The sequence below is a fragment of the Zosterops lateralis genome (assembly GCF_965231275.1).
Source record: "Zosterops lateralis genome assembly, chromosome: 7".
Classification (NCBI taxonomy): Eukaryota; Metazoa; Chordata; class Aves; order Passeriformes; family Zosteropidae; genus Zosterops; species Zosterops lateralis.
In genome coordinates this window covers 3,241,978-3,269,404 of record NC_139767.1, presented here as the reverse complement: position 1 = coordinate 3,269,404, position 27,427 = coordinate 3,241,978, and the positions used below count along the sequence as shown (strand labels likewise).

The window sequence follows — 27,427 nt, the reverse complement described above, 5'->3', positions numbered from 1 at the left end:
TAGAGCCTGGAACAGAGACAGTCTTTGAATGCAAACTAATTGAATCCTTGTATAAATTCTTTAATTACTCCAGCGTGCACACACGAAACAGTACCAGCTTGATTCTATAGACTAGGCAGCAAGTCTGACCAGTTTTATAGAATCATTCTACATGCTCTCTGATTAAAGGAGCTAATGGAACTGGGCTGAGCAGCAGCAAATGTAGTGTAAATGGAAATCAGAACAAGGGCAATGTGCTTTTGCATCTCTTCTCCTTGGAACTCATTGTCTCCTCCTTTTACATGTATGATGTCACTTAAGCCCTGATGATCCACCATGCTGTTCAGTAAAATACAGCATCCAAAACACATCATAAAAAAGACTTTAGTGTGGCAAGAAACAACAAGAAGAAAACTATGAACAAGGCAGGGGGTTCTTCCATGAATGACTAAAATAATAACTGTAGCAGGGATGAAAAAGTCGAAAGCTTACAGGAGAACTCAAAATGATTCCACCTTAAAAGTTTCTGAAAATGGCCCATGGCCAGATGGAAATGAGTTCATTTAACATATGACTTATCCTTTTCTTTTTCTTTGGATGGTGTGTAGCTCCAAATAATCTTTAAGCTTGGTTACATTTCTGCTTTACTCTTTTCTATTGAGAAGTTGTTATCCCCCATCTCCAGCTCAGTTGCTTTGGATAAGGTGTGGAACAGAGCGAAGAAGTGGTGAAGTGTAATAGCTTAGCTCATTAACAAAAACATTCTGTGATGTTCTCAGTGTGGCAGCTGCCTCCAGATCCGTGATAATTAATGCATTTAGTCATAAGTCTGTGGGCAGAGTGTGTCGAGGCTGATCAAATACCTGTTTGTGTGTGTTGACATATTGCCACCAGAAGTCTGTTTTCTTACTTCTGTTTCCTGATGAGCCATGCTGTCTAATCACAGAAATCAGGCCAAATACACTGCTGGCTGTTACATTTTACACACACTTTGTTTATACAGGGCCTCTGGGAGGAATTTGTTACAATATCTGCAGACTTGTGACAGCAAGAACTAGTTGATCTTTGCCACTAAGACGGTGTGTGAACCCTTTGGAGCGGGACCATGTTCTCCAGGTCACTCAGCTCTCAGCACAATGGAATGGTGCTCCCAGGGCAGGATTTTCCAGCACTGCTGCAATTCAAGGATATGGGGGTTCATCCCTTCTGGTGTGGCCCAGATCCCAGAATCATGGAATAGTCTGAGTTGGAAGGGACCCGCAAGGATCACTGAGTCCAACTGTTCATTGAGCAGCCCATGTAGGGATTGAACTCACAGCTTTGGTGCTATTAGCCTAGCCCAGGGGTGAGGGTGGTGCAGTGAATCTGGCACCTCTAAACAATTGGATTGTGTAAATTCCTGCCTGAGAGGAGGTTTGTTTACCTTAGGAGTCTGTAGTAGCCATGAGGTAAAATAAACATGGCAGAGGTGGGATGGCAGATGGCAAGATTGTGAGAAAGAAGGGAATGGGTCTTTTCTTGTGGTATGCTAGCTACTGTAGCAAAATTAATGCTTAGAAGGGAAAACCTGTAATACAAGTAAATTGGAGTGTTTTCCTCATAATTATGCCACTAGTAACGATCCCCAAGTCAGGGGCAGAGAGAAGGTCAAAGTCAGCTCTACATTCGCAGTCACTGTGCAGCAGGGACTGGCCCTGATCAATGTTTGCATAATGTCTGTTCAGGGACACCTTCTCGGAGCTGTTATGATCCATCAGCTGGTCTGTGCTGTCACTTACAGGAGAAATGTCGTATTGAAAATCCATGGGGGCAACTGTAGGTGGCACAGGGAGGAGTCACAGAGGACCCACTGGAGTGTCTTCTGTAACTACCCTGAGTGGATTATGTGCAGTCTCACCCAGGTGGGCTGTCCATTGATCTGGGTCACAATTGCTGAGCTACAAAAGCTGTAATTAAGCAGCATTTATTGAACTCATTTATTGGACACATACAAAACAAGTGGGAAGGCACACATGTTCTAAACCAAACCAAAACTACCACTCACACACACAACCCCAAAGTAATTTTTCGTTAAAATGTCTCTCTGGGTAGAAAAAAATCCAGAGTAAAATGCAATCATATGTCAAAGTCATATTAAGGGATATAAAATAATGGGTGTAAAGTATACTGGTGATTTCCTAAGTGGGCCATTGATAGAGATGGATATAATCTTTGCAGAAGAGGCTGGTGAAGTGTGAAGAGCTGTTTCAGAAGAGCCAAGTATTTATTCTGGGGAATGGAGGGATCTTTGTACACACATAATCATTTCCTCTTCCCTTTACTGGAGTGGTGGGTGATGACCTGAGGGAAGGAGACATCCCACTCTGTAGTTACTCCTGTGTGCCAGCTCCACCAACACCTCTGCTCAGCTGATACATACATCTCTAGCCCCTCTGAAAGTCAGATCATTCCAAAACTGGTGATCAGTTTGGCAGGAATTGCTTTATAAACATCAGCAATGGGTACATGCATAATTAATCCAGGCCCAATGCTATCTGGAAAGGGTGTGGAGGAGAGAAGGAAGAGCTAATTCTTTATAGTCCACGAAAATACTATAATACTGTCCAGTGGGATGTGGATGACACAGTCATTGAAATGCACCAGGGACAGGCAAGAAGAGAGGAGTTCTGCTGCAAAAAACCCCACTTTTATTTAACCTAAAGGACACAGTTTGTGTGTGAACAAGTACTTTTATACTCCTGTTATACTCATGGGCTGCTTTAGATCAGCAGTATGGGGAGGATGGGGTAATTCCTGCTAATGTGGAGTTTAGCACTTGTAATACAGCAGATGTATGAAACACTACTTGTAAGAGGAAGGGACTGGATTTGATGACTCTTCAAGTCTCATATCCATGATGATGGGGTTTTTGTTCCCCAGATTAAAAATTTGCTTTGCTGAGATCCAGTTCAAGCCCTACAATTCAGAGTGTAGTTGTATTTTGGAGTTTTTTGTTGTTTGTCTCCCAACCAGCCTGCTTGCCCTCATCCTTTGTACAGGCTGAACTTGCTGGAAGGATCCAGATGAAATGAAAGGAACAGAGGCACGATGCTCATGGCACTGTGTTGGGTGGGGTATAGTTATGGTTACTGACTTTTTTTTTTGCAGAACTGCAGGTACTGAGAGCCTGGCTGCTGAATTCTCCAAGCAATGATTACTTTGTTTCTTGGTGTTAAGCCTGTATTAGTCCCTGTAACAAGCCAGAATGGAGTTTTGACATTTAGATCTCCTCCAAATGAACCTAAAGATTTCATTATGCTTACACCAGGGTAGTGTTTTGCAAGCCATTAGTTTCTAGTTGAGAAGCTGATGGATATTTTAAGATCTTAAATCCTCTTTGCTAGAAAACACCACACATTTTATGGCAGGTACTATTTATATGGAAGATGTTATATATATTTTCTTAATTTTTTTTTTTTATCGTGGATGCAGTATCTGACCCATGCTTCACCTGATCTTCAGTCATTGTGATATCATTGTGATTCCCCTTCCAAACAATATTCTTTAATATAATCTTGCACTTGCATAAATTGGAAACGACATTGATAACTGTGAGTGCACACCAGCTGAGCTGCCTTAGGGATTTGAATCTTTATTTAGGAGGTTCAAATGAAAATTAAATGTTTCTACATGGGTAACTGGGCAGTTCTTTCTGTTCCAGTGGGAGGAATTAGCTAAACAAAGTTATGTTTGGGCATCCTTTACCCTGCCTTCTTTGAGTTTTGCATTTATTTATATGCTACATAATCAAAATACTCTTTTTAGGGTAGGGGTTTGTTTGGGGGGTTTTAAGCGTTTTTTTGGGGGGAGGGGTTGAGGTGTTCTTTGTTTATTTAGGTTTTTTGTTTGTTTGTGGGGTTGTTTGGTTGGTTGGTTTGGTTTTGGTTTTAGTTAATATTGCACAGAAGAGTGGGGGACGTGGTCCTGCTCTCTTTCCTTGCATGGTCCCTGTGTGTTTCTGGCTCACTGAAAGGGGGGAGTTTCTCACAGAATCACTGGAAAGGAACCCAGAAGGATCATCCAATGCAACCTTTAAGTGAATGAGGAGGTGCCCCTTAGGGTGGCTGTGGAATACACACCAGGGAAGGAATGTCTGTTCTGCTCTCACTCTTCACATGGAAAACAGGAGCAGACAAATCTAAAATCAGGGCTAAAAGGCCAATGCTGTGGATGCGTGAGAAGAAAAGAACCTGTTCTTAGAAGAAAAGGCCTGTTCTTAGGGGACACTGGTGTCAGAATTCAAGATGACCTTTATTCTCCTTTGTACTTCCAGTTTCTCCTGGGCTGGTCTCTTTAGAAGTCATGTTGTCTTGTTGCTATTCAACCCAACAGAGCTGATAAAGGCTGTGATAACCTCACATACAATAGCGTATTTATTTAAACAGTGTGTCTGGCTGCCCAGCCATGTGCCAGAGGCTTTGATGCTGGGACAAGCATGGAAGCAAAGCCTTGGTTTGTTCCCATCTCTGGCAGGGGGATTCCATTGCTTCCTGTGACTCCTCAGGCGTGATGAAGCTCTGGGACATGCGGAAGCTGCTCCCTGTTCTCTCCATCGACGCCGGGCCCCATCCTGCCAACCAGGTTGCCTTTCATCGCTCTGGTAGGGCTTTACAACAACTTCTTCCCCCTAAGACAAGGTTTGTTTTGCATTCTCTCTAATCTCTCCCTAGTTCTGGAGCCAGGTAACATGTGTGAAGCAGCACAGATGTGTTAATTTTGAAGAAGAAGTGCCTGATTGTGCCAATGATCAATACATTTGATTTCTGTGGGCTGAACTGCCAAATTGGACTGCTGCTCCATTTATATAAAATGAAAAATGCACACTTATAAAGACTAAAATTAATTGCAATGGTACTACATAAAATACAGAACTGATCAATGGGGTAAAAACTTAGTGAGATTACCTGTGTTCCAGTGGTGTTTATTCTCCATTACTGTTTGTTCTTTTATTTGCTAATTCTGGAGTTGCATTTCATAAACAGTCTTACAAAGTCCTCTTATAATTGCCTCAGAACTTCATCGTGCTGACAGGGCTGCTTACTAGGCACAAGGAATTGAATTAACCACTTATTTTTCATCATCAACCACATATTACTATGTCAGCAATACTGTGAATGCACATTGCATTTTCATTTGAAGAGGGGTCATTCTAAGACATTTTTGTTTTAAAACAGTCTTCGGTTCCAAAGCACAGACAAGCATTCATGTTGCAGCACAGAGCTAGATCCTAACTTAGGAAATGGTTTTACTCAAAGCTAGTGCAACATGATATAATACAGTAATATATAACATCATATATATATAGGCACATTGAAAAATAAGTATACATTTGCATTATGTGTTCATAAAACATAAAGCTTTGATAGAATATGAAAGATAATAAGGAGTCATTAAAGAAAAATGATAGGATGGTGTTTTGTCATAATGACCCACATACTATGGAATGCATATTATCAATATATTGAGTCACTTGGCAGATAAGTTTGACGTCAAATTCCATATTATTTGTGTAGTGATTTCATGGATCTCTCTGCTGTATCATTAAATAAGGTATTTGCATTTTCCAAGGGAGAAAAAATGCATTGACACTGTCCATTTTTGGGCAGTTTCCCAAAGACAAGTTTAACCACTATTGTATTTATGTGTGTAATTTGGAACACTAGCTCATTTTTTTGTTCAGGAGGATTTGAAGAAGTTTTGAATCTTAGTTTATGGTGTATAATGTTGAGTCATTTGCAGTGGAGCCACATCCCTGAAAAATACAGTTGCAATATTTCTGCCAGATGGGAACTTTCCATTAGAAAGGTTATCAGCTTCAGGTAATCTAAATGGGCACATTTTTTCATCATTTGGACAAAATCCAGAAGTTTCTCTGCAGGAGTAACCACACAACAGAGATATCAAATTGGGGTGGATGATCACAGAGAGTGAGAATGCAAAGGATGGAATTCCAGCTGGCTGAAGATGGGCAAATACCTGGCTGAGACACGCTGTAGCTGCTGCAAGAGGGAGAGAGCAGATAAAATATATCCTGTGTTTAACAGCCTGTTGGGAATGGGACATCTGCCTCAGTCAGGACCTCTGCCTGAGGAGCAGCTTGGGTTGATTTTCCTTATCAAAACATGGCTCAGTTTCCAGCTGTGTCCCTCAGTCTCTCTGGCTGATGTTACACCACCCAGTGTAAAATATTTGACTGCATTAATAGTCAGACACACAAATTGTTCAGCTCTTACAGCTGGATTTAATTAGTAGATTAGAGAGCCATGGTTGAGCAGGTTTTTTTCTTCTGCCCAATAATTATTTAAATTAAAGCTAATAATGATAGAAGAGGTTTATGAAAAGTTTGGAGGTATCAGTAAATGAGATTGAGGTCAGAGATAGGAAGGCCCCAGCTAATGGAAGAATTTGTTTTGCTCTCCTTTGTATTGTTTTCAAGTAATTATCTTAGAGTAGACAAGCACATCTTACCTTTTGGTTTTAAGTGGTGTTACCTTTGTGGATATGACTTGCACCAGGTGGGAGATGCTTCCCTAAGGAGGAATTTGTCAGTTACTGGGGTTCTCCTGATGGTATTTTTGGGGTGGGCCTTGCTGTTCCAGCACAGTTAGTTAAATAGCAGCCTAAGGCCATGTCCTGCTTTGTCAGAACCACACTCAGATAAATTAGTGACAAAAGTTGTGTATAAATCTTCCTGCTTTAGCTGTGGTCTGCCTCAGCTTTTCTTTAGCTCAGCTTAAAGGTGGACTTCTCCATACTTGTGAATGAGCAGAAAATAACTACATTAGTAATTACCACTGCACTTCACCAGCACGGGGATTTTCTGCTTTGCCCTGAGCTTTCTGAAACAAGCTCATGGTCTTTCAGTGAGAGGTGGTGATGGAGCTGCCTGGGACTCAGCCTACTGGGGGTAATGCTCTTCAATACTGTGTTTAATATCAGAAATTTTTCTGATATTATACACAAATAACATGTCCTTTGAATTCTACATGCTGTGGATGGCTGACCAGACTTACTGTGCAAGATGGACCACAGCATTACTGATTTTTAAACTAAATTCACTTTTACTTTTTTCTGTGCAAGTTAACTGGCATCTCCATGTGCATATATTCTTGTGTAGCATTCATGAATCCCTGGAGCACCCTCTTGTCACCACCTTTTGTGTTTCCAGCTGCTGTTTAGAAAATGTAAATAAGATTAATCAAAACCCAGCAATGCATATGTAAGAGAAGGTGCAGAAGATTCTAGCTTGTGTGCTATGATGTATTTATTTATTATCACAGCACATTAAAACAAACAAACCAAACAAGCCCCACTTCACAGCAACAATCCAAAATCAAGAGCAGTTACAGTAAGGCTGAGGGCAAGCAAATAATATTTGGGAAAATGCAGTGCTTTATTTTGAGCTCTGGAGATATAGTGAGGTGTTAACATTTAACCTGCTTCCATCCAGGCTGGGCCGTGTTGCTCTCAGCATTAGCAAATAACCTTACCATGTTTCTCACCATCCCCAAGGGCTGTAGGTGCGTGTCTTATTCTGAGGAAAAGTAGATTAAAAGAATGTAAAAGCTGTAAATGAACGTGAGAAATGGCAGGATCAAGATTATCTTGTGATACAAGTTGTTTATTTCAGGAGACAACAATTCTAGGGATGCAGGAGACACATTGACAGTGAACAGATGGTACCACTGTCAGCCATGGTGGGGTCAGGGCAACTGCTCAATGTTGCTCTCCTAAAGAAGCTTCATTTGCTTAATTACACATCACATGACATCACACAGCACCATCACCACCAGACAAACTTTGGTCCAATGGGTGGCAGTTGTTTGCTGTTCCTCTGCAGGTTTTTTTGGTGTCAAATAGCAGAGATGAATTTTCATCTCTATATTACCCACCCTTTTACTGAACACAGAATTATTGACAGGGTTTCTGGGATGTCATCGCTGGAGCATTTTCAATATTTGCACTTGACATTATTTGGGCTGTTACTGATAATGTTAAATCCCCACAAAGCAATCCCCACAGGGATGGGAGCATGGAGATTAGAGTTCAGATGATTAGAGTTTCCACTGATATTGAGACATAAGGTAAAGTTCCAAAATTACAGTTTCCACATCCCTAATCTGGTAACAATTTGTGTGCTCAGAACAGATCTGGCAGATGTAGTCCCTGCAAATCAATCTTGCAGTGAGGTGCCCTCTCAATTTTCTCTTTGATTTCCTCAGTTTTGGTTGGTGTATTGACTGCAAGCACAAGCTGGTGTTAAGGTGACAGAGCCAGGTTTGTCTTTGCTCCTTCTTTCCTCCTTTCCTTCACACTTTTGATTGATCGATACCCCTTAAGTGGCACTGAGGACATAAAGCTTCATCTTGGTAGGGTGGAGAGTTTTCTAGGATGGAAGAAGCTCTCCTTTGCTCGGGAAACTGATGCCTTTGGAAGGCTGACCAGGAACAGAGACTGGACAGAGCTGGAGAATAAAGCAGATATTTATTGTGTTGTGGTTTGAAACCAAAACGAGTGAGAGGCTCCAAGTCAGAAATACAATTTAATAAGAAGAAAGGTAAAAAAGTAAAAACAAAATAAAATAAATGCAATATCACAAAGGACCACTGACAGAGTCAGAATACAACCTGAGCAGGATGCTGGAAGCAGTCCAGGTGAGGTGCTCTTCCTGAAGCAGTGATCCTGTAGAAAGGTCTGGGAGCTCTGCTCCTCTGGGAATCCAGTGGGTAAGTGCTACCTGCACTGTCCCACATACCAGCTTATATCCAGGTGGGAATGCTTGGCTCCTCCCCCTGGGCAGAGCATCTCACAATAGCATGAGGAGTGTGAAGTGGGTCCTTGATGGCCCATTAAACAGAGATAACTCCTGGAAGGAGTTACCTGTGACTCATGGGCCAGACGTTCATGGGCCATTAGCAGAAGACAGCCCTACACTAGAGCACTGCCCCACTTGATTTTAACAGTTCATGAAGATGGTGATAGAATAAATACTTTGTGTACATCCTACACTGCAACCCAGGACATATTGAAAGGCCTTTAGGGTACACCTTGGGCAGGACAGGAGCCTGGCCAGGGCTACACCCAAGGTGGACCCAGAATGGTCACAAAATGGCTGACCTGTCAGGAGGTCTTACACTTTTATAAGTTTTGGTCTATTTGTATATTGGGGTTTAATTGTCCAATTACAGCTTCAGGTTGTGAAGCCTCATCCTTCTTGTTTCTCTCTTCAGTCCCCATTGTTTGTGCTTTTGGGCCTGAAAACTTGTAACAGTTGTCCTTGGTCTCCATCTAGAAAAGGATTCGTCTACCTACTCTGTGAAAAGCTTACTGCCAGTTAATATGAGGCTCAGAACTGCACCCCTAGGCAGCAGAGAATCTGAAAAACATTGAAGTTAAAACTTAAGGCATCATTTTCCCCCTAGAGTGAATTTCGGAGTTAGAGGCTGAATCAATGGTGCACCTGCAACTTGCAGATCTTAGGAGGTGACTGTGGCCACTGTGTCCACATATAAAGTGAGCTGGAGCAGGACAAGATCTTTACCCTTAGTCCCACTTGTTTTGGAAGTTTCTGGAACTTGCTTTTGGCATTTGTCTCCTTTTGATTACAGTTAAAGTCACGCTTGATGGGAGAAGAATCCTCTAGCAGAGAATTTAGCAGTAATCTTTTTAGAGGCATCTGAGTTTGTCCACATAGAGCAATTATGTGCTGACATTAATGTGTGTTTTTCCCTATGCCTCCCATTTCTGACTCAAAAGCTTTTTTCATTACAACATTTTATTGCTCTGTGTTCTTTAATCTCCAAGGCAGATTACTTGATAACATCAATTGATTCCTTAGGGTGCTTTTCCCCTTGTGGTTCAATGTCTGAATTCCTGCCTCAATTGTGACTATGTATACGCTGTCACAGGCAATACAGCCTCAGCTTGGGTAATTTTTACTTGATTGAAGTTCTTGACAATTAACACAACCTTCTGATCATTGATTCTGGATACTGAGAAAAAACAAAACATGAAGAATTAAATAATTGTTAAAGTAAGTTTTTCTCACCCTTCCCCAGTCTCAGCATGAACCAAACATCCTCTCCTTCCCCCTTCCTGGTTTCTTCTTGTCTTGTGTTTGCTACTGGCTGTGCTCCCTCCATCATCCCAATTCCTTTGGTGCAGCAACAGAGGATGCAGGAAGAGGATAATTCTTTGGATTTGTTCTGGCACTTGCCTTTTCACTCAGACAACTCCCAGTTCTGGTTACTACTCAGTTCAGACTTGCTACAGTGCTGTAACTCCTCCTGACAGGGCAGTAAGGTCACCAAGCCGTGGTTTTGGAGCACATCTTTCAAATCTTTGAAATGCATGCTCTTTATATAGAGAACTGAGACTTATTTTGCTGCCTGTTTTGCTGCTCATTCAGGCTTTTCTCAAGTTCATTTGTAATTGTACATCACTTGTTCCTCTCCTTGTTCCCATCAAGAATTGCTCCATTCAGAACTGTTTGCTTTGCTGTGGTCAGCATTCCAAGATCTGTGTGCTTTCCCTGCATCCCTGTGTACCCTTTCCTGTACAAACTAGAGATTCACATGGTCTGTTTCTTTTAAATATAATTGATCCACATTCTCACAGATTTTGCTTAATGAGCACAAATGCAGCCACCTGCACATCTTAGTTGGCCATTTATTATTTGGTAATCAGCACTTTAAGTTCGTCTTCACTTTCTTCTTGGCTTCAGCCTCATGTCCAAGTGCTGTGTCAGGGCTGTGTGTCTGATCTGTGTCTGCCTCCCCTGTCCCCTGCAGGATCTGGCCAAGTAGTAGTCAGGGAAAACTCTCCTTCCTTCCTTCCTTCCTTCCTTCCTTCCTTCCTTCCTTCCTTCCTTCCTTCCTTCCTTCCTTCCTTCCTTCCTTCCTTCCTTCCTTCCTTCCTTCCTTCCTTCCTTCCTTCCTTCCTTCCTTCCTTCCTTCCTTCCTTCCTTCCTTCCTTCCTTCCTTCCTTCCTTCCTTCCTTCCTTCCTTCCTTCCTTCCTTCCTTCCTCCCTCCCTCCCTCCCTCCCTCCCTTCCTCCCTTCCTCCCTTCCTCCCTTCCTCCCCTCCTCCCCTCCTCCCCTCCTTCCTTCCCAAAGGCCCAAAGGCCCAAAGGGCATAGGTTTGAACAGCAAAGTCAGCCCTTTTGCTTTACACTGACAAGTTCCAAGCAGTGATGGCTCTCCATTTCCCCTTTGTCTTGTCCATCCCTCTCTTTTTCTATTTCTCTTCAGTCTAAACTTAAATATCCCCTTATAAAACTCCACTTTAAAGCCTGTGATACGTTTGGTCCATGTTTGTGGATCCCTACTTTAAACAGATTGGTGGGAGATAAGCTTTCAGATCCATTTGTTGACTGAGCTGTTCTTATACAAGCCAAAGATTTTCAGAAGTGATACTGTGATAGAAGGAGGACTGGTGGGCTGGTTCACCTCAGCCACACTGGGAAAAAGGATTTGTGCCTCAAGCTGAAAATCCCAGCTTTGGCAGAGCAGATGCTGTTGCCCCAACTGTGTGCTGTTTGACACTGCCCCAGTATTGATGTTTTGGCCCTAGGTAGCCCACCCAGCCCACGTGTTTGCACTGGTGAATCCATTAGTGGGCTCCCTGGAGAGATTCCGGTGGTGGGAGTTGGTTTACACAACCCATGACCTATTTTCCAGCCCTGATCGTGCTGCCTCACCTCGGAAGTCAGATCAACAAGATGTCCCTGTCAGCCTCTTTCCCTGAGGAGCGCTTACAACGTCTGTTTGACCATCCTTAATTACTCCTATGGTCAGCATGGGAATAAAAGGATGTGCTGAAAGACTGAATTATTCAACAGTAATTCCTTGTCTCGTAATTCTCACTCCTTCCCTCTCTGCTGCTGTATGCCATTTTTTCTCATTCACTACATCTGTTTTCCTGGCCATAAAAAATCTTTAATTTGTAGGCAATGGGTAGATTAGACATACACAAATAAGAGCTGATTGACAGATCGTTTTGTCTCCTTGTTTTGTGGGTTATGAAACTATCACTCTCCTTATTTCTGACTGTTGCAGTTTGCCAAAGGGAAAAAGCTGGCAATGAATTTTCCCCCTTTGTTGATCAGGGGGAGAGTTGTGCTGTGCAGTATTTCTGTTGTGTCATGACCATTTTTCAATATGAGCAAATGCCACAATATTTAAATATGCTGGAAGGGAAAGAAAAGGGATTCCTAAAATATAGGACTTTATTTTCAGTACAGACATAATTTAAAATATATTAAATATTTGCCCTTTGGAAGGTAAAAGGAGATGGCTTGGAATCCCAGTATTTTACATTTTTTGCCCTGCTTGCAGATAGTGTTTTGTGTCTGGCTGTGTTTGCTGAGCTAATGAGGGTGGGGACTGTGCTACTGCAGGCGATTGCTTTGAGCCTGAGCACTTTGAAGAGATTAGCCCCATTGATATTCCCTTCATCTTTGTTAGAGGGGCATGCTTCCTTCCCTGGAGTGCCGGGAGATGGACAGCTATTTAATAGAGCCAGCCTTTTTCAAGTACAGGCTGTAGTCCTGAATATCCCCATCTCCCTTGCCTGCAGATTTCCCACGTAAAAACAATGTTCTGGAAGCCAGGGTTGTTGCTCATTAGAACAGTATATTGACCTGGTAGGGGTTGTTTTGAGGACCTCAGGGTGACAGGGTTATTATCTGACTGGTTAAATGTTATTCTTCAAGGAGAAGCAACAGTTTTAGCAGTTCAGGCAGACAGCCAAAACGTGGTGATGAGCAAATTGTTTGTTCCAAGAGTAAATGAAGGGAATGTCCACATGATTTTTGCCGTCCTTGTATTAAACTAACAGAAGCTGAAAACTGGAGCTTTATGCATCCCAAGTGGGGCATAACTGATCAAAATTTTGATTCTCCAGCAGCTATCCACAAACTGAATTAAAATGGCTTGGAAGAAGTTGGCTTTTTTTTTCTAATCTCATTTTAACTAGGTACAAGTCTTAAAATAATAATGTATTCAACATCTCATCTCTAGCATTTATTGCTTTTGTAACTTTAGCAGGTTCATGGGTTTTATTTTATATTTATTGTTTATATTAATTCCACCTCACAGAGTGTTGCAATTAGCACATTCCCCCTTTGAATGTATTTACAGTGATAGAAGAGAACTCCTTGCTTTCACTCAGACTGCTCCATCCCAAGCCTGGCTTAGGTACAAGAGCTTCATCTCCTGATTAACTTACTCCTGCAGACAGACAGTCAGGGACAAAGGACCTCTGAAAGTCATCACAGCCTTTCTTCCATGAAAGCTCCTCTTAAATATCGACAGCTGTCAAGGTCCTGTGTTTTGAGTACAGCATCTGTATGTAAAGAGTGGATCAATACTGCATTCATCATTCATATCCCATAAAAGAAGGGGATTTTTGAAATACTGGTTTGGTATTTGTATGTCCTTTCCATGTGTTAAATATGGAAGGTGGAATGGCTGTGGCATTCTCTGCCAAGGACTGGATAGGTTGGGGAATCTGCAAGGGGACAGTCATTTCCATCTCTGTCACTGCTGAAATTAAACATAAGTTCATCAGTAATCAAGAGTCATTAGTTAGCTGGGAGCTTTGTGGGCTGACCCAGACTTGTGGAAGTGGAGAAAACACACTTAGGCAAACAAAGAACTGGGCAGTTTTCTTAAGGGAAGCAAATCCTGAGAGAGGAGAAAGAGTCCATAGGGGCTGGATGCTTTGAAGAAAAAAATAATTCTTGTGACTGCTGTGTAACTCAAGAACACTCTTTCAAACTTAGGGATAATTTAAGGATTTTGGTCTGTTCACCAACTGTTCTTTTCCCTCTTAAAAAGCAAAGAATTTCATGTTTTGGATTAAAACTTAGAGATGAAATGTCAGTTCTATTAAAAAAATATTTAAAACTGTCCATAACCAGCATTTTTCTTTCTCCTTTGTGGGAGTAAAAACTATGCCAGTCTATGCTGAGTTTGAATAACACAGTTTCAGTAGCTCAAAACTTACCTTCTTAGCAAACTTCCTCTTTTTCAAGTATTTGCTTTTAAAAGTAACCAAAGTCTAAAAAACTATTCACCTACCTGTATTGTGATTACCAAGAAAGTTTTGATTCCTTGAACATCTCCTCCACTTGGTAAATGGAATATATTCATGAGCCTGGTCTCTTCAGAGCTTGGAAAGTGGCACCTCTTTTCAAGAAAGAGATTATCTTTGAATTAAAAGTATGCTGTCCTTAGCATTTTTTTATTTTTATTTTATTGACAAATTGTCACGGGAGCTGAAGTGCGTAATCATCAATAACAAGTGATCCATGGGGCTATGCAAAATATATTGATTAACAATATAATCTCCATACAGATGTCCTGGCAGTGCTTGTTATTTTTTATGGGCCAATCTGGGAGCCCTGCTTGCATTTCAAGGGGCAGGTGGAGGGAGGTGGGTGAGACAAAGTTCAGGGCATCTCTGCAGTTGCCTGGCAGCATCTTTGCTGAAAAGGGAAAAATGCCACCAATTGCTGCCACCACAGGATGTGCAGCCTTCTTTTGTCAAGCCTGCATGGGTACAAAATAAACCCACTTCCTGGAAAGAAATTCAAAGCCTGAGACAAAATCCCCTTTTGTCATGAAAGCATGATTTTCATTTGTTTTTAAGGCTGCTCCACTACTAAGAAAATCCTGACTTGGATGCCTTTGAGGCATTTAACTTACACCTATGCAGAGCTATTCCTCAGAGAAAATTTGATGTAGTTTTAGGATTAGATAACTGACCTAGGAATGAGAGAGGGAGAGAGAGTGCAAAGCTTGCATATCCACTTTGTCCAGATGGATATTCACTAGGAAACATTCAAACTGCTCATAAATATTGCCTGTCCTTTTGTAAAGGCTCCCACCAGCAAGCCCATGGTCATTTCCTGGGCAGAAAGAGTTTTTGTATTGAAACTTTTGGGCAACTAAATAAAGTATTTTATTTCCCTTTCTTTTTCCGTGGCAAAATATTATACACAATGATGAATGGGAAAATAAGCAAGGAAAGAAGTTCTATAAACAGCCTCCAATGCCTGACTTGCATATTTGAGCTGTTTCTTTGTTTTGGGGTTTTTTCCTGTGGAATAAACTTCCTTTATTTCTTTGCTTGTTTTTCAACTCGTGAAAATACCTTTTATGTTGGGCTGTTATCTCTCTGAGTATCACATGCTCTTGGGGAGTAGGGTAAAATCTACTTACTTTCAGTCTTCCTAAACTAAATTGAGTGATAAAAGGAAATATCTTAATCCTTTTTTCCCCCTTCTAGAGCGCCAAAGAGGTCGTGATGACAGTGAATTCTTTAATGTTGGGTTTGTGTCAAACATAGTTTCTTCCTTTGACATCTTATATTGCAAGTGAAGATGTGCACAATACCTCAGTGACCTGCCTGCAAACACAGGAGAGAGAGAAAAGCAGAGTGTTTGTGGTCTCTTGTGGCAGAGTCCCAGCTCAGGCACTGGGCAGGAGGTGATGCTGAGGGCAAACAGACAAACCCAGAGTGAGGAGATGCTGTGGTTTCCCTGGCCCTCCCCTGTGGATCAGGGCTCCTCATGCACGTCAGTGTTCATGGATCTCTCCTCTGTTAAACCTCTGCTGTGGCACTTCTTTCTATTTCCCACAGATCCCATAGCCATGCTAGAGTACATCCCTGCCTGCCTTTAAATCTCTTAATGATACATTCTGATTCTCAGACTGTGGGAATTATGGAATAACTGTTCCTTGTTCAACCTGTTCCTGCTGGCACATTTTCCCTGTTCTCTTTGTGGAGCTCAAGAGTCTGTGTCTATTTAATCTCCTGAATGTATGAGCCATTCCTCCTCTTTCTTCATTTCTTGCCCTTCTGCAAATCTTATTTTGGGTACTTTTTTTAAAAATGGAGAAGAGGGTATGGTATGATGTTTATGAGAAGTCTGGTATGATGTTTTCAAGATGTGCTTAAATCAGGGTTTTTAATAGAGGCCTAATGAGGTTTTTTGATCTTCTTCTCTAGCTTTTGGGATTTTCCCCCCCACTCTTAACTCTTGATGTTACAACAAGGTGGTGTTTTCAAAGAAGCACCCGTGATGGCTGGGACATCTCTGTCCTGAATGACAAAGGCTAGTTTACTGTCTGTCACTGGATTTGTATAATTAAGAATACATTTGTTTATTTGAATCATTTAATGTTTCTAAGAATTCAGTTTCATCTGCCTTTTTATTATTTAATCAGCATCTCGAGATTCTTCAATCCTTCTGTGAATTGTGCTGTTGTCTTGAAAATCATGAATAATTTTGTATTCTCAGGGTTCACCTTCACATCCCTTAAGAAAAAGAATTTTTTGATGGGCTGACTAGCATAGGTCCCAGAATAAATGTCACATTCTTCTGGTAATCTGTGTTTTTCTCACTGTGTCCTATTGGAAAGACTCCATTTTCCCCCCCTCCCAACCTTGGTCACCAAAACTGTTGGGAATTCAAGTATCTTATTTTAGCCAGGTCACCCTTACTCCTGTGCTTCTCAGCACCACCAGAGAGCCAATTTCTGATCTGTGCTTTGTGCTGTAAAAGCCATGACAACTCCTCACTCTGGTATTGCATTTCCCCATGCATCAGCTCAATCTGTTCCTCATTAAACAACTGAGTTTATTGGACCTGTAAATAAATCCCAGGTACCAGCTGGCAGTTTCTCAGCCTCTTTTCAGAAGTTGCTGTCACATTTGCCATTTTCCATTCCTCTGCTCCTTGGACCAAGCTAAGCAGTTGCTTCAGGAGCAATTTCAGTTAATTTCATATTTAATGTTTTATTAAACTCCTGTTTGAATACTTTCTGCTTTTGGCAAATATTTAATCACCTCATTCTAAGATTTTGGACTTATGTTTCCTGTTAAGAAGTCAAGCCAGGCTGTGTCTCAGGAGTTACAAAAGCAGTCAGCTCTCTGCACTGCGCTGCCTGGTGGGATTGCAGCTGCCTGGGAAAGGCTGGAATAATGCACGGGTGCCTTTGGAATCCATCAGAAGAGTGGGATTTAAGCTATTGCTATATGGGTCACCTGGCTTGCTTTGCACGACCTCCTCTTCAAAGGAATGGATGACTGTTCCCACTAAAGGAATGAGTCAGCAATTCCTTCAAACAAAGACATCTGTCTATATAATAGAAAGTGTTTTGGTTGCTCAGCTGATGTCATCTGAAGTTGGATGTTAAAATTAGGAGTTAAATTGTTAACACTGTCCTGGGAGTGCAAGGTTCACTGAATTTGAGAATTTTACTCTGCAGTCCATGAAAAAAAAAAGAGGAACCTAAAACATAGTCTGTTAAATCCATTGCCTTCCCTGGCTTCCTTGACAGAACTGTAGTAGTAGTAGTTGATAACAGCCTTTTATTCAGGATCATCCCTTTCTGTGTTCCAGACTGCAGCCCCAGCTGTCTCCTTAAAACTCCGGTACACAATTATGTCTATTTGGCCAAACAGGTCTTTCCTTACATCCATGGAATTAGCCCTCTCCATTTTGTGTCCACTATTGAGGGGTTCTATTTCTATTGTGTTTTTTTTTTTTCCTTCCATTCCATGCCCTGGCCAGTCATGCTGAGTGGCATTTGGAATGTACCTGAGAGCGTAACAGGCATTTAGAAGTGACTGAAATTAATGATTAGAATTTTAGCTGTGCTTGCAAGCTCAGTTTAGGCACTGGCACAATTAGGAGTCATTGGCTGATGGACCAGCAAAATAATGGGCTTCATTTAAACAGATGAAGCCTCTGAGTCAGACCCCAGGCAGGGCAGATCTGTGCCAGTGCTGGCCTCACTCAGCACTGTGGCTGAGGGGGCTCCTCCACCTTCTTCCCTGGGCAGCTACAAGTGCCAGGAATGAGTGAACAAACTGGCTTGAGAAACTCCCAGCCTTCCTGTTCCAGCTCCTGCCTCTCATGTGGAGTGGTTGAATCTCTGCTGAGCCTTATGATGCACGTATTGTGATTGATGTAATGTTCTGCTAATTTTTATTTATTAATTAACACATTTATTTGAGTGAGTTAATAGATAATTCTTGATGCTCAATGGGATATTGCAGGCATGGTAAACACAAGGTTATTGAGTATAATGAGCACTTCTTCCCTGGCATCAGAGCAAATCACAGCGAAAGCAAATGGGAAAGGAAATCAATAAGAAGAACCAAGCCCACAGAAATTATTAAGCATCACCTCATTCAGAACTCCTCAGCTAATGAAAAAAAATTCTCTCCTGAAATATTGCCCACAGCCTAATCAGGTGGGTACACAGGATGTGAGGAGAGAAGGCCAACAGTGTTTGCTGGGAAGTGCTGAGCATCCTCATGGCTTTGTGTACCTTGTACAGCAGGTTCTCTGTGGCAGCCTTGGTGGAGGATGGTGGGCCAGGGTGGAGGATGTTTGAGTCTCAGATCCTTTGAAGGGAAGAGAAGTCTGAGCCTGTGACCTCCCCTTCTTGACTTGTGTGAAACTGCAGCATGCTCTGGGTGGCTGTTCTGTAATCCCACCAAGCCAGCCCCTGCCACAGGCACCGTGCTGTCTGTGTGGGGCATCTCCTGTCACACTGCAGGGCACCCAGCTGGGAAGATACAGTCTGAACCTGCAGCAGGCTGCTCTGTCTGCTTGTGCTGGGTTAGCTCACTCATCCCATCTCTGTGAAGTTTTCCAAACACAGCTTTACTGAGAGCCTTGAGAGTTGAAATCTCTGCACATGCCTGCTGCTGGCCCGAGGGCTCCTGAGGCTGCCCACTTCAAACTCTTACACTAACCAGGGCTCTGGTACATATTTTATAATAATTCCTTTTCATTCCTTGCTCATTTGTTTTCTGTTGTTACTTTCCTTTTGCTGCTATAAAAGCTCTTCTGTTCTTACATTTGATGTTCACTGCTGTGATTTGTCCTGATGTTCTCTACGATTATAAGCTTGAGTAGAATGAATGAATTCTGAGATGAATGAATAATTCAGCAGATCCAAAATGACACAGGCTGGGTTGCTCCATAGCTGAGAGCACAATCACACCCATAACAAAGAGGTGACATCCACCTTGTGTACAAGTACATGTGGGATTATGGTCCTGTGGCTCTGCACAGTTTTGCTCTTAACATCCATCTTCACAGTCTGCTTGGGCTCTTTGGAATGAGGTACTGAAGGCTGGACAAGGAGGTTTTATTTCCAGAAATTTTATTTCTGGAAATTGGCCCATAGGTCTGTGGGGTTGGTCTTTGTGTAGAGGTTTGGCAGAGTGGTCATTGGGATCCTGCCCCTGGGAAATGGTAGATCCCATGCTCCCAGCTGAATTACTTGTGTGATCCTGTCACCTGTGCTGTGGGCACTGTTGTACCATGTGTGCATGAATTCACAGTGTCCTGCACTGCACTCCTCTCTTGTGTGACCTGATTTGTTCTTCTCTTGCCATTGGTGGAGAGGAGAACTGAATCCCAGTACAGCGTGACCATGGAAACGTGCTGGTGGGTACAGCCTCCCCTGAAGGGGAACATTGAGTCACTTGAGTCACAGACTGGTCTGGGTTGGGACCTTGAAGCTCATCAGGGACACCCTCCACTAGCCCAGGTTGCTCCAAGCCCTGTCCAGCCTGGCCTTGGACACTTCCAGGGATGGGGCAGCCACAGCTGCTCTGGGCACCCTGTGCCAAGGCCTCCCCACCCTCACAGGAAAGAATTTCTTGCTAATATCAAATCTAAACCTGCTCTCTGTCAGTTTGAACTCTTTTCTCCTTGCCCTGTGCCTCCAGTTCCTGATGGAGTCCTTCTCCAGCATCCCTGTAGCCCTTTCAGTTACTGCAAGGGGCTCTGAGGTCTCCACACAGCCTTCTCTTCTGAATAGCCCCAAATTTCTCAGCCTGATTTCACAGAGGAGGTGCTTTAGTCTGGGATTCAAGCATTTCATGTCTTCTGTAGTTCTGGCCCAACAAAAGCAAAAAACACCTTTATATGCTCAGTGATTTAAAGGCAGCAAACACAGCTCAGCCCATCTATTGCCACATACATAATCAGTTTGGGTATTTCTAAGCAAAACAAATACTTCCAGAGGAGCTATTGCGAACAGATGGACTAACATTCATAAAATAGGCAGTTCCCTCTTTAAGGGTTTGGTTGGAATAAAATGTATTGTTTCTATTGAGATTTAAACTGCAGTTTGCTTAAATTATTTTTATATTTGGCCATTATATTGTGAGCATATGAAATGGGCAAAATGTTAAGAATAATTAAGCAGAGTGGTCCTGAGTACCTTGGCAATTCTGAAAAAGCATATAGAAAAGAAAGCAACTATCTGTGGAGCTGCCAATTCTACTTATATAAGCCCATCTGTTTACATCTACACCTGTTCCCTAAAGAAGAATACATCTTATGTGGAGAATTCCCACCAGATCCCCCAGACATTTTATCATTCAAGAATGCTCTTCCTGTTTGTTCTCTCTCTTTCCTTTATAAGAAACTATAGGATTAATGTTTTCACTGTGGTCTCATAGAACATTTGCAAGACAAATGCTTAGCATTAAAATTAATAGAGTTTGTTCTCCTCTGATTTCATCATGAATACAAACGATTGCAAGCCATGTGCACATACTCACAGTGGCTCAAAGTCTTGTCTCCTGATTATCTTTCCCACTTCTTTATTTTCATCTGGAGACCCTCAGACCATCTCTTGTCAAACCAAAGGTATAGGTTATTTTATATCTAATTAATCATGTGGAAAGGCTGTTTGTGGAGTGTAAACTCTTTTATTGTAAAACTTATTTTTAAAAGAGAAAGAGGAATTCAGGAGCTCCAAACCTTGTGTTTCTCTGTGTCCCCCAGTCCCAGGACTCTGCAAATGTAGAGCTAATGCTGTACATTCCCTGGCTGAGGTTCCATCCTCAGAGCTACTTCAACAACAATATTGCCTCAATAATGTCAGATATAAGCATGTGGACTTTTTTGATCTTTTTTATTAAATCCTGGTATCAAAGTGGATTTATCCACTCTCAAAGATAAGATGGAGGGAGGCTAGCTTTTGAAGATCATTTGCATTTCTTTCATTTGGTGGCCTAATCTTTTTCCTACTCTATTGAACTTCAGTAAATTGGTTTAGAATTCTTAGAACAAAAAAAAAACCTCTAAAGAGTTCTAACTTCTGATTTAATTATCAAAGTGTAAATTCTTTACATAAACTATAGTGACACGGCAAATAAAAAATAAAATGAGGTCAAGTCAAAAAAGGAGCAAATTAAATTAGCCCCTTCAAAGAAACCTGGATTTGATTGCAAGTTTTGAATTACAGATGTAGAATGAGGGTGTGTTTTCTCCCTGTCAGCTTATGTGGAACCGAAATTTGTGAATTCATCTCACTTCCAACAGTGACTTCCCAACGAGTTTTAGCGGTTCAGGTGCTTGGAGGAGTTCTGCTCTCTTCTCAGGCAAGCAATTCCATTCTGACCACCAAAACTTTCCTTACTCTTTGGGCTTCCCACCACAGCATTTCCTGTTGGAGACTTTCCAGCCTTCATTGCCAAAGTAAAATTAGATTTTTTTGTGTCACTTGTAAGGATGAACTTTTTACCTAATTTTTATTCTGTTTGTTGTAAACAGTGGCTATCTGTGTTTTAGGTAAGTAAGAATTTATTCCCAGATTGGGTTGTCAGGCATTGGAAGGGGCTGCCAAGGAAGGGTAGGAGTCCCTATCCCTGGTGGTGTTCAAGGATCTCCTGGATGTGGCACTCAGTGCTCTGGGCTGGGTGACAAGGTGGGGATCAGTCACAGATTGAGCTCCATAGCCTTGGAGGGCTTTTCCAGCCTTCATGGTTCTGGGATTCTGGGATTTTACACCAATTTCTCCATATCTCTGTAGGCATTTGGGCATAGTATTCCTCAGCTGTTTAGCTGTAACAAAACACCTTTGGCAACCCATCCAGTGATTCCAGCAGTCCAAAGCATGGATTAAAGGAGAGGTTTATATTTAAGAATAGATCACAGCTAAAGAAATTTAGAGTATTATGGGATTCTCTGTCAAGACCTTTGAAGATACCGTCTAAAACACTTTTTAACTGCTTGGCTCTATCAGCTGTGGGGAGTTATCGTCTCTATTTCCAAACAGTTAGCAGATAAAGCCTTAAAGGCTTGGAGCAATCCCAACTGTACGGTGAGTCAATTTATGGGGAAAATATCTCTGGGATCAGTAGTTAAAACTTTATTACAGATGGCTCAGATATTGGGCTTGATTTATTTTTTATATCTTCTGTAGTGACTTGAGTGAATTGTCTACAGAAAGGCCACATCATACTTATTACAGAGTAAAGGGCATATTGGAGAGGGAGTTGCTTCTTCATGGGCCCAAAACATTTCTTCCATTTGCAGCAGAACAGAGAACACAGAAATAAAAGGAGATTCTTTTTATGTTGTTGCAATTTATCGACACAGTTATTTATGCTTAGAGTGTGCTCAAAGACAGTTTACATAAATGTCTTTAGACATGCCAAAGAAAATTGTTTCATCTGATGATAGTGTTTGATTTTATTTGATTCCTTCCTAAAACTGTCCAGCATTAATTTAAACCAAGCATTAATTTAAATCACGCACAGCTAGTAGAAGGAAGATCTTAATGATTTTAGTTTGGTTATATCTTAGCAAATATGCTTTGAACTGAAAATCCCTTGCACTTCTGGAAGCTGAAATCTTTTATTTTACTGTAAGACACTGAATATTTGCACTAGATATATACCTTAAGGAAATAAAACCCCATACTTTCAAAGATTTCTTAAAATCATATATAAAAAAATTCCTACAGACATCATAATTTTTTCACACTTCTGTGAGAAGGATGCATGGTACTCTTCTGAGAACACATACTTTATTTTAAATTAAAGTGAATAATGCGCTGGGGTTATAAGTGAGCTGCAGTGTTTTATTTCTGATTTTATTTTCATGGTCTGTCTAATACAGGCCATAATTTAGGATTATGTTTTTGAAGGACAGTGTTGCTTTCAAAGTTTTTGGTAACAGTGTAAAATTTATGAAAAAAACGCCCATAACTGAGGAAATTCTCATTGTTTATACTTTACTTGTTTGAAATAAGATGAAATTTGTGAAATATTATTGATTTATGACTGATGAAAATATTTCTCTTGCGTACATATGGCATAAAGGAGAAGTATTGCAGAAATTATTTCTCTAAGACTTTTCTGGTTTCTCTTGACTTTTGGATTGCTATGGCTGGGTATCCTTGGATCAAGTCCATTCTCTGTCTTGACCTTTCAAAAATATCTGTGCTTCAAGGCTGGTAACATCAGATGCTGCAGAGGAAGGCAGGAAAAAGCTCACTGGATAATTATGGAGAGATCTTCCCACTGGATATTCTTGGGGTTGGCTGATGAGCTGATGCATGAAGGTGTGTAAGGGATATAATTTTTTAACCAGTTGTATTTTTAGAAAGGAATAAAGTGTTTGAATGGCATAATGAGACATTAATGGCCGTATCAGTTAATAAAATAAATGCCATGCTGTTATTCATGGTATGTTAAGAGTAAGAATCATTGACATTGTATGCATAAAGCAGACACGAATAATGGCAGAACCTATTAGGCTCTAACTTCAAAAATACCCAGTAATTATGAAACTTTAATTAACAATCTTAACTTACACATATATTTACATATTAATGGTCCTAAGTGGTAATTGTAATTGTCTCTCATCATTGCTTCCTTTGACCCTCATTTTTCAAATAAGAAATATGAAATTCCATTAAGCAACATTAATAGTAGAAAATTAATTTAAGGCAATATATCATCAATTAGCAAACCCTTAACACATCTCACTATTTTCACCTGATGCTTACTTGAAGAAAAAGAAGTTAATTATTTTATGTATGCCTGAATTCGGAGATATCATCTTATGCACACATGATGGAGACAAGAAATAAAATATATTAGATTTCCTGGCCGGGATCCAGTAAAGCATCTGGATTCATGTTGACTTCTCCAACCTATTCACATGTGGCTGTTGGAGGGCAAAGAGCTCCTCAGCACACAGAGCCAAGGCCAGTTCCAGCACCTTCTGACAGGGAAAGCCTGCACTTCTGACAGGGTTATCTTGCACCTGGGCTACTTTGATTGGGGTTTTTCACCGTAACTAAATGCTCTCAGAAGGAAACCAGAACTTACTCCAGGTAATGAATGCATCTGGTTTATCTCTGCACCTTCCCCTATGGAACACTCTCCTGATTCATCCTCCTTCATGGGGAATGACATCCCACGGCTGCTGGGCGTGATGGATCAAGATTAGGAAGCAGCATTTGCATCTGGCCAGTAGGTCTTTAGTCATCAAATTGACAAATGAAGCTAATGTAGAATAATAATGCGTGAACTTGCTTCCAAGTACTGAAGACTAAAATACATTTTGGTCTTACATTTACACAGAGTGGTGCTCTCATAAAGAAAAAAGAAATTACGAAAGCCATTAAAAACTAAATGCCTCTTATTTGTCATGTCAGTGAGGTGATCATCATCTGTTACAGGACATTTATGGTTTCTTGGACCGCAAGTGTTACTGTTGTCCATAAAAGTGAGAATTATTGTTATTTCTTTAAATGCCAGCCATGTAAATAATGTCTTGTGGGTTTTTTACCTGTTTTTCAAAGGCAGTGTTTATTAGCGTTCTTTGAAAAGCACTCCCTTTGTGAGAAATCATAGCATCACAGAAGGGTTTGGATTGGAAGGGACCTTAAAGATCATCCAGCTCCATCCACCCCCTTCCACGGGCAGGGACACCTTCCACTGTCCCAGGTTGCTCCAAGCCCCATCCAGCCTGGCCTTGGACACTTCCAGGGATCCAGGGGCAGCCACAGCTTCTCTGGGCACCCTGTGCCAGGGCCCCACCTCCCTCACAGAGAATTACTTCCCAATATCCAAACTCTACGTCCTCTCTTACTATGTTGTCAACTATGGAACATACTGTACAGATATTTTGAAGAAAACAGGTATATTTTTTCTCCCCTTTTCATATGAATTTCCCCAGGTTAGCCATGTAAATGTCAGACTGGGAGAGCTTTTGGCTCTGTGAGGTGTGTGTGATAGACTAGTAAGTGTAACCTGGAATTACTTCTGACAGAAGCTTCAAATCTTCATGCTTGCAGGTTGTAAAGATGAGTTATGCATGAGCACTGTCGGAGTGCTGGCGTCAGTAACAGGCTAACTTGGTAGAGTTTCAAGGTGTAATTAATAAATTCCTGTGTGGGAATTAGCTGCTCCATAGCCTGAGAGGTGTCTGGGAGCTGAGGATGCCACGCTTTCCTGCTCTGCAAGTGTGTGAGAGCCCATCCACCGCTCCATAAACAGTGTCCTTGTGGCTTCTGAGGTTTCTCAGTTCAATTTGTAGGAGGATTTTGGTTTTCCTCTGCTGGATGCTAATTAATTCAGATTCCACAGTCCTTTGAAAAATCTCAGAATCCTGTTTATGGCTACAATTTAAACTGGCTATAATCAACAGATTGATTGGTGAAAAGAATTATCAGGTAGCAAGATTAGTTCAAGCTAATGAGCCAAGGGACAGCTGCTGCCACCATGAACGATGACAATGTGCAGGGAATACAGTAAGGGCAGCAAAGACTCCCTTTATTTTGGAGCATGTAACATGTCGAAAATTACCCCTGCTGGGTAGAAAGTGGAGGAAAACCAGAGGCAGACTAAAGGAAGCTTGCTACCAGCTTTTATCTTTACATGCAGATCTAGCAGCCAAAATGAATTACAGTTATCCATTGAAATAGCTCTGGGATACACAACCAGCACAAGAATGGTGTGACTGTCAGTACAAGGCTCTGCAACATTATTCATAGTGACTTAGAGGCAATTAACCTGACTTCACTCAGCTGAGTTTTTGGGAAAGAAATAAATAGCCCAACTTCAGAGTGAGAGTTTCTGATTGTTTTTTATATCTTGCATATTCACTGTGGAAAGTATTTGCACATTAAAGATAGCTGTAAAACATTAAATTTGGCAAATAAGCTTTATACATGGGGGAAAATTAAAAGTAAATTTAGCCTGTTAAGTCTTAGTCACAGTCCTTACCTGGATCCTACTGAATCCTTTTCAAACCTTTTGGGGATGCTGTTTCTTTAGCAAAGGGAGCAGTAGGTGCCTCTGTGTCAGACAGATGAGAAACAGGGGAGCAGAACAGGTAGAGCTGCTGCTCTTTCTCTTCATGGAGTGAGCAAAAGCAGGGTCTGGGAAAAAGGAGAGGGACCTGAAGATTTAGGAACGAAAACAGGGACCAGCACAGAATCAACAGAATCCATAAAAAGAATTGGGTAAAGACATTTCTGTAGGGGGACGTGGCAGTATTTATTGACTTACAGGAAAGCAAAGTAATATAAGGTCTGAAATGGATTGTTTTAGGAAAGGGGACATATCGATTGTGGAGTAGTAGGTAATTGATGCTGCAGGAAGGGAATTTGCATGTACAGCCACAGAATGCCAAAATAAACCACGTTTGCAGGCAACAGCAGGCATTTGGAGTATGCAAATGTGAGTTTGCATATACATGTGCGAGTGTTCTGCACGCAGCAAATCTCTGAGTCAATTTTGCAGGTTCATTTTGTGCCTCTGCTGATACAAAACTCTGTTGAGCAGAGCGTGGCTGGGGAGAGAGCAGTGAGAGGGATCCCTATGGGGCTGAAAACAAGGAACATACTGTAATTATGCTAAAGCCAAGCATTACAAGCAGGAAATGCAAAGTTATGTTCACTATTAAAAGGGACCCAGGCATGTTAATTTGTGGAAATTAGCAGTTTAAGGCATCTAAAAAAATATGTACTGACATAAGATTCTGCTGTAAAATTACAATTAAGACATTTTCCTATTTGTGGCCTCAAATTAGGGAAATTTTTAAAGATGCTTTTTCTCTATGTGATGCCTCTTCAGTGAAGGAAGTGAGATGCTCAGGCTGCATTTAGAGCTTGACAGGAGTGGCCCAGAGCAGAGGGATTACAATGCTGATCTTGGTCTCTGCATTTTTCTTTGCTCAAGATTTGAGGGCTGATCATTTATGGTGCTGATTTCTATCTTTTAACCTTTACATTTCATTATTTTCTCTATGTTTGAGTGTAAAGTCATCCATGCAATAGGTTTAAGTATATGAATTAAGAGATACAGAACTGAGGATAGAACTGTTAGACCTGAACGCTTGTCACTATTTTCTCCCTTCATTTGTTTAAAAAAAAGTCATTCAAATTTTCAATTGAGATACTTCATTTTCTGTTGGGTAAACCGTCAATCCCTACATAGGTTTTTGTGGTTTTACCTTAAGGTGAAAAGCAGTTTCACTATCAGCCCTTTGTTGAAGTTATTAGTGTTCAAGACCATGAGGTGTATGCTAAGTGCTCTTCAACTTCTCCAGACAGTTCTTCCAGGAAATG

At 41.3% G+C, this 27,427-nt stretch overlaps 1 protein-coding gene across 1 annotated transcript in view; it reads left to right on the top strand.

Moving 5' to 3' along the window:
• SPAG16 (sperm associated antigen 16) overlaps nt 1-27,427 on the top strand; it is a 361,603-nt gene that overhangs the window by 254,567 nt on the left and 79,609 nt on the right. Inside the window, exon 15 of the mRNA XM_083864919.1 lies at nt 4,492-4,618. Coding sequence (XP_083721045.1) covers nt 4,492-4,618 — 127 coding nt within the window. The remainder of the gene's footprint in view (nt 1-4,491; nt 4,619-27,427) is intronic.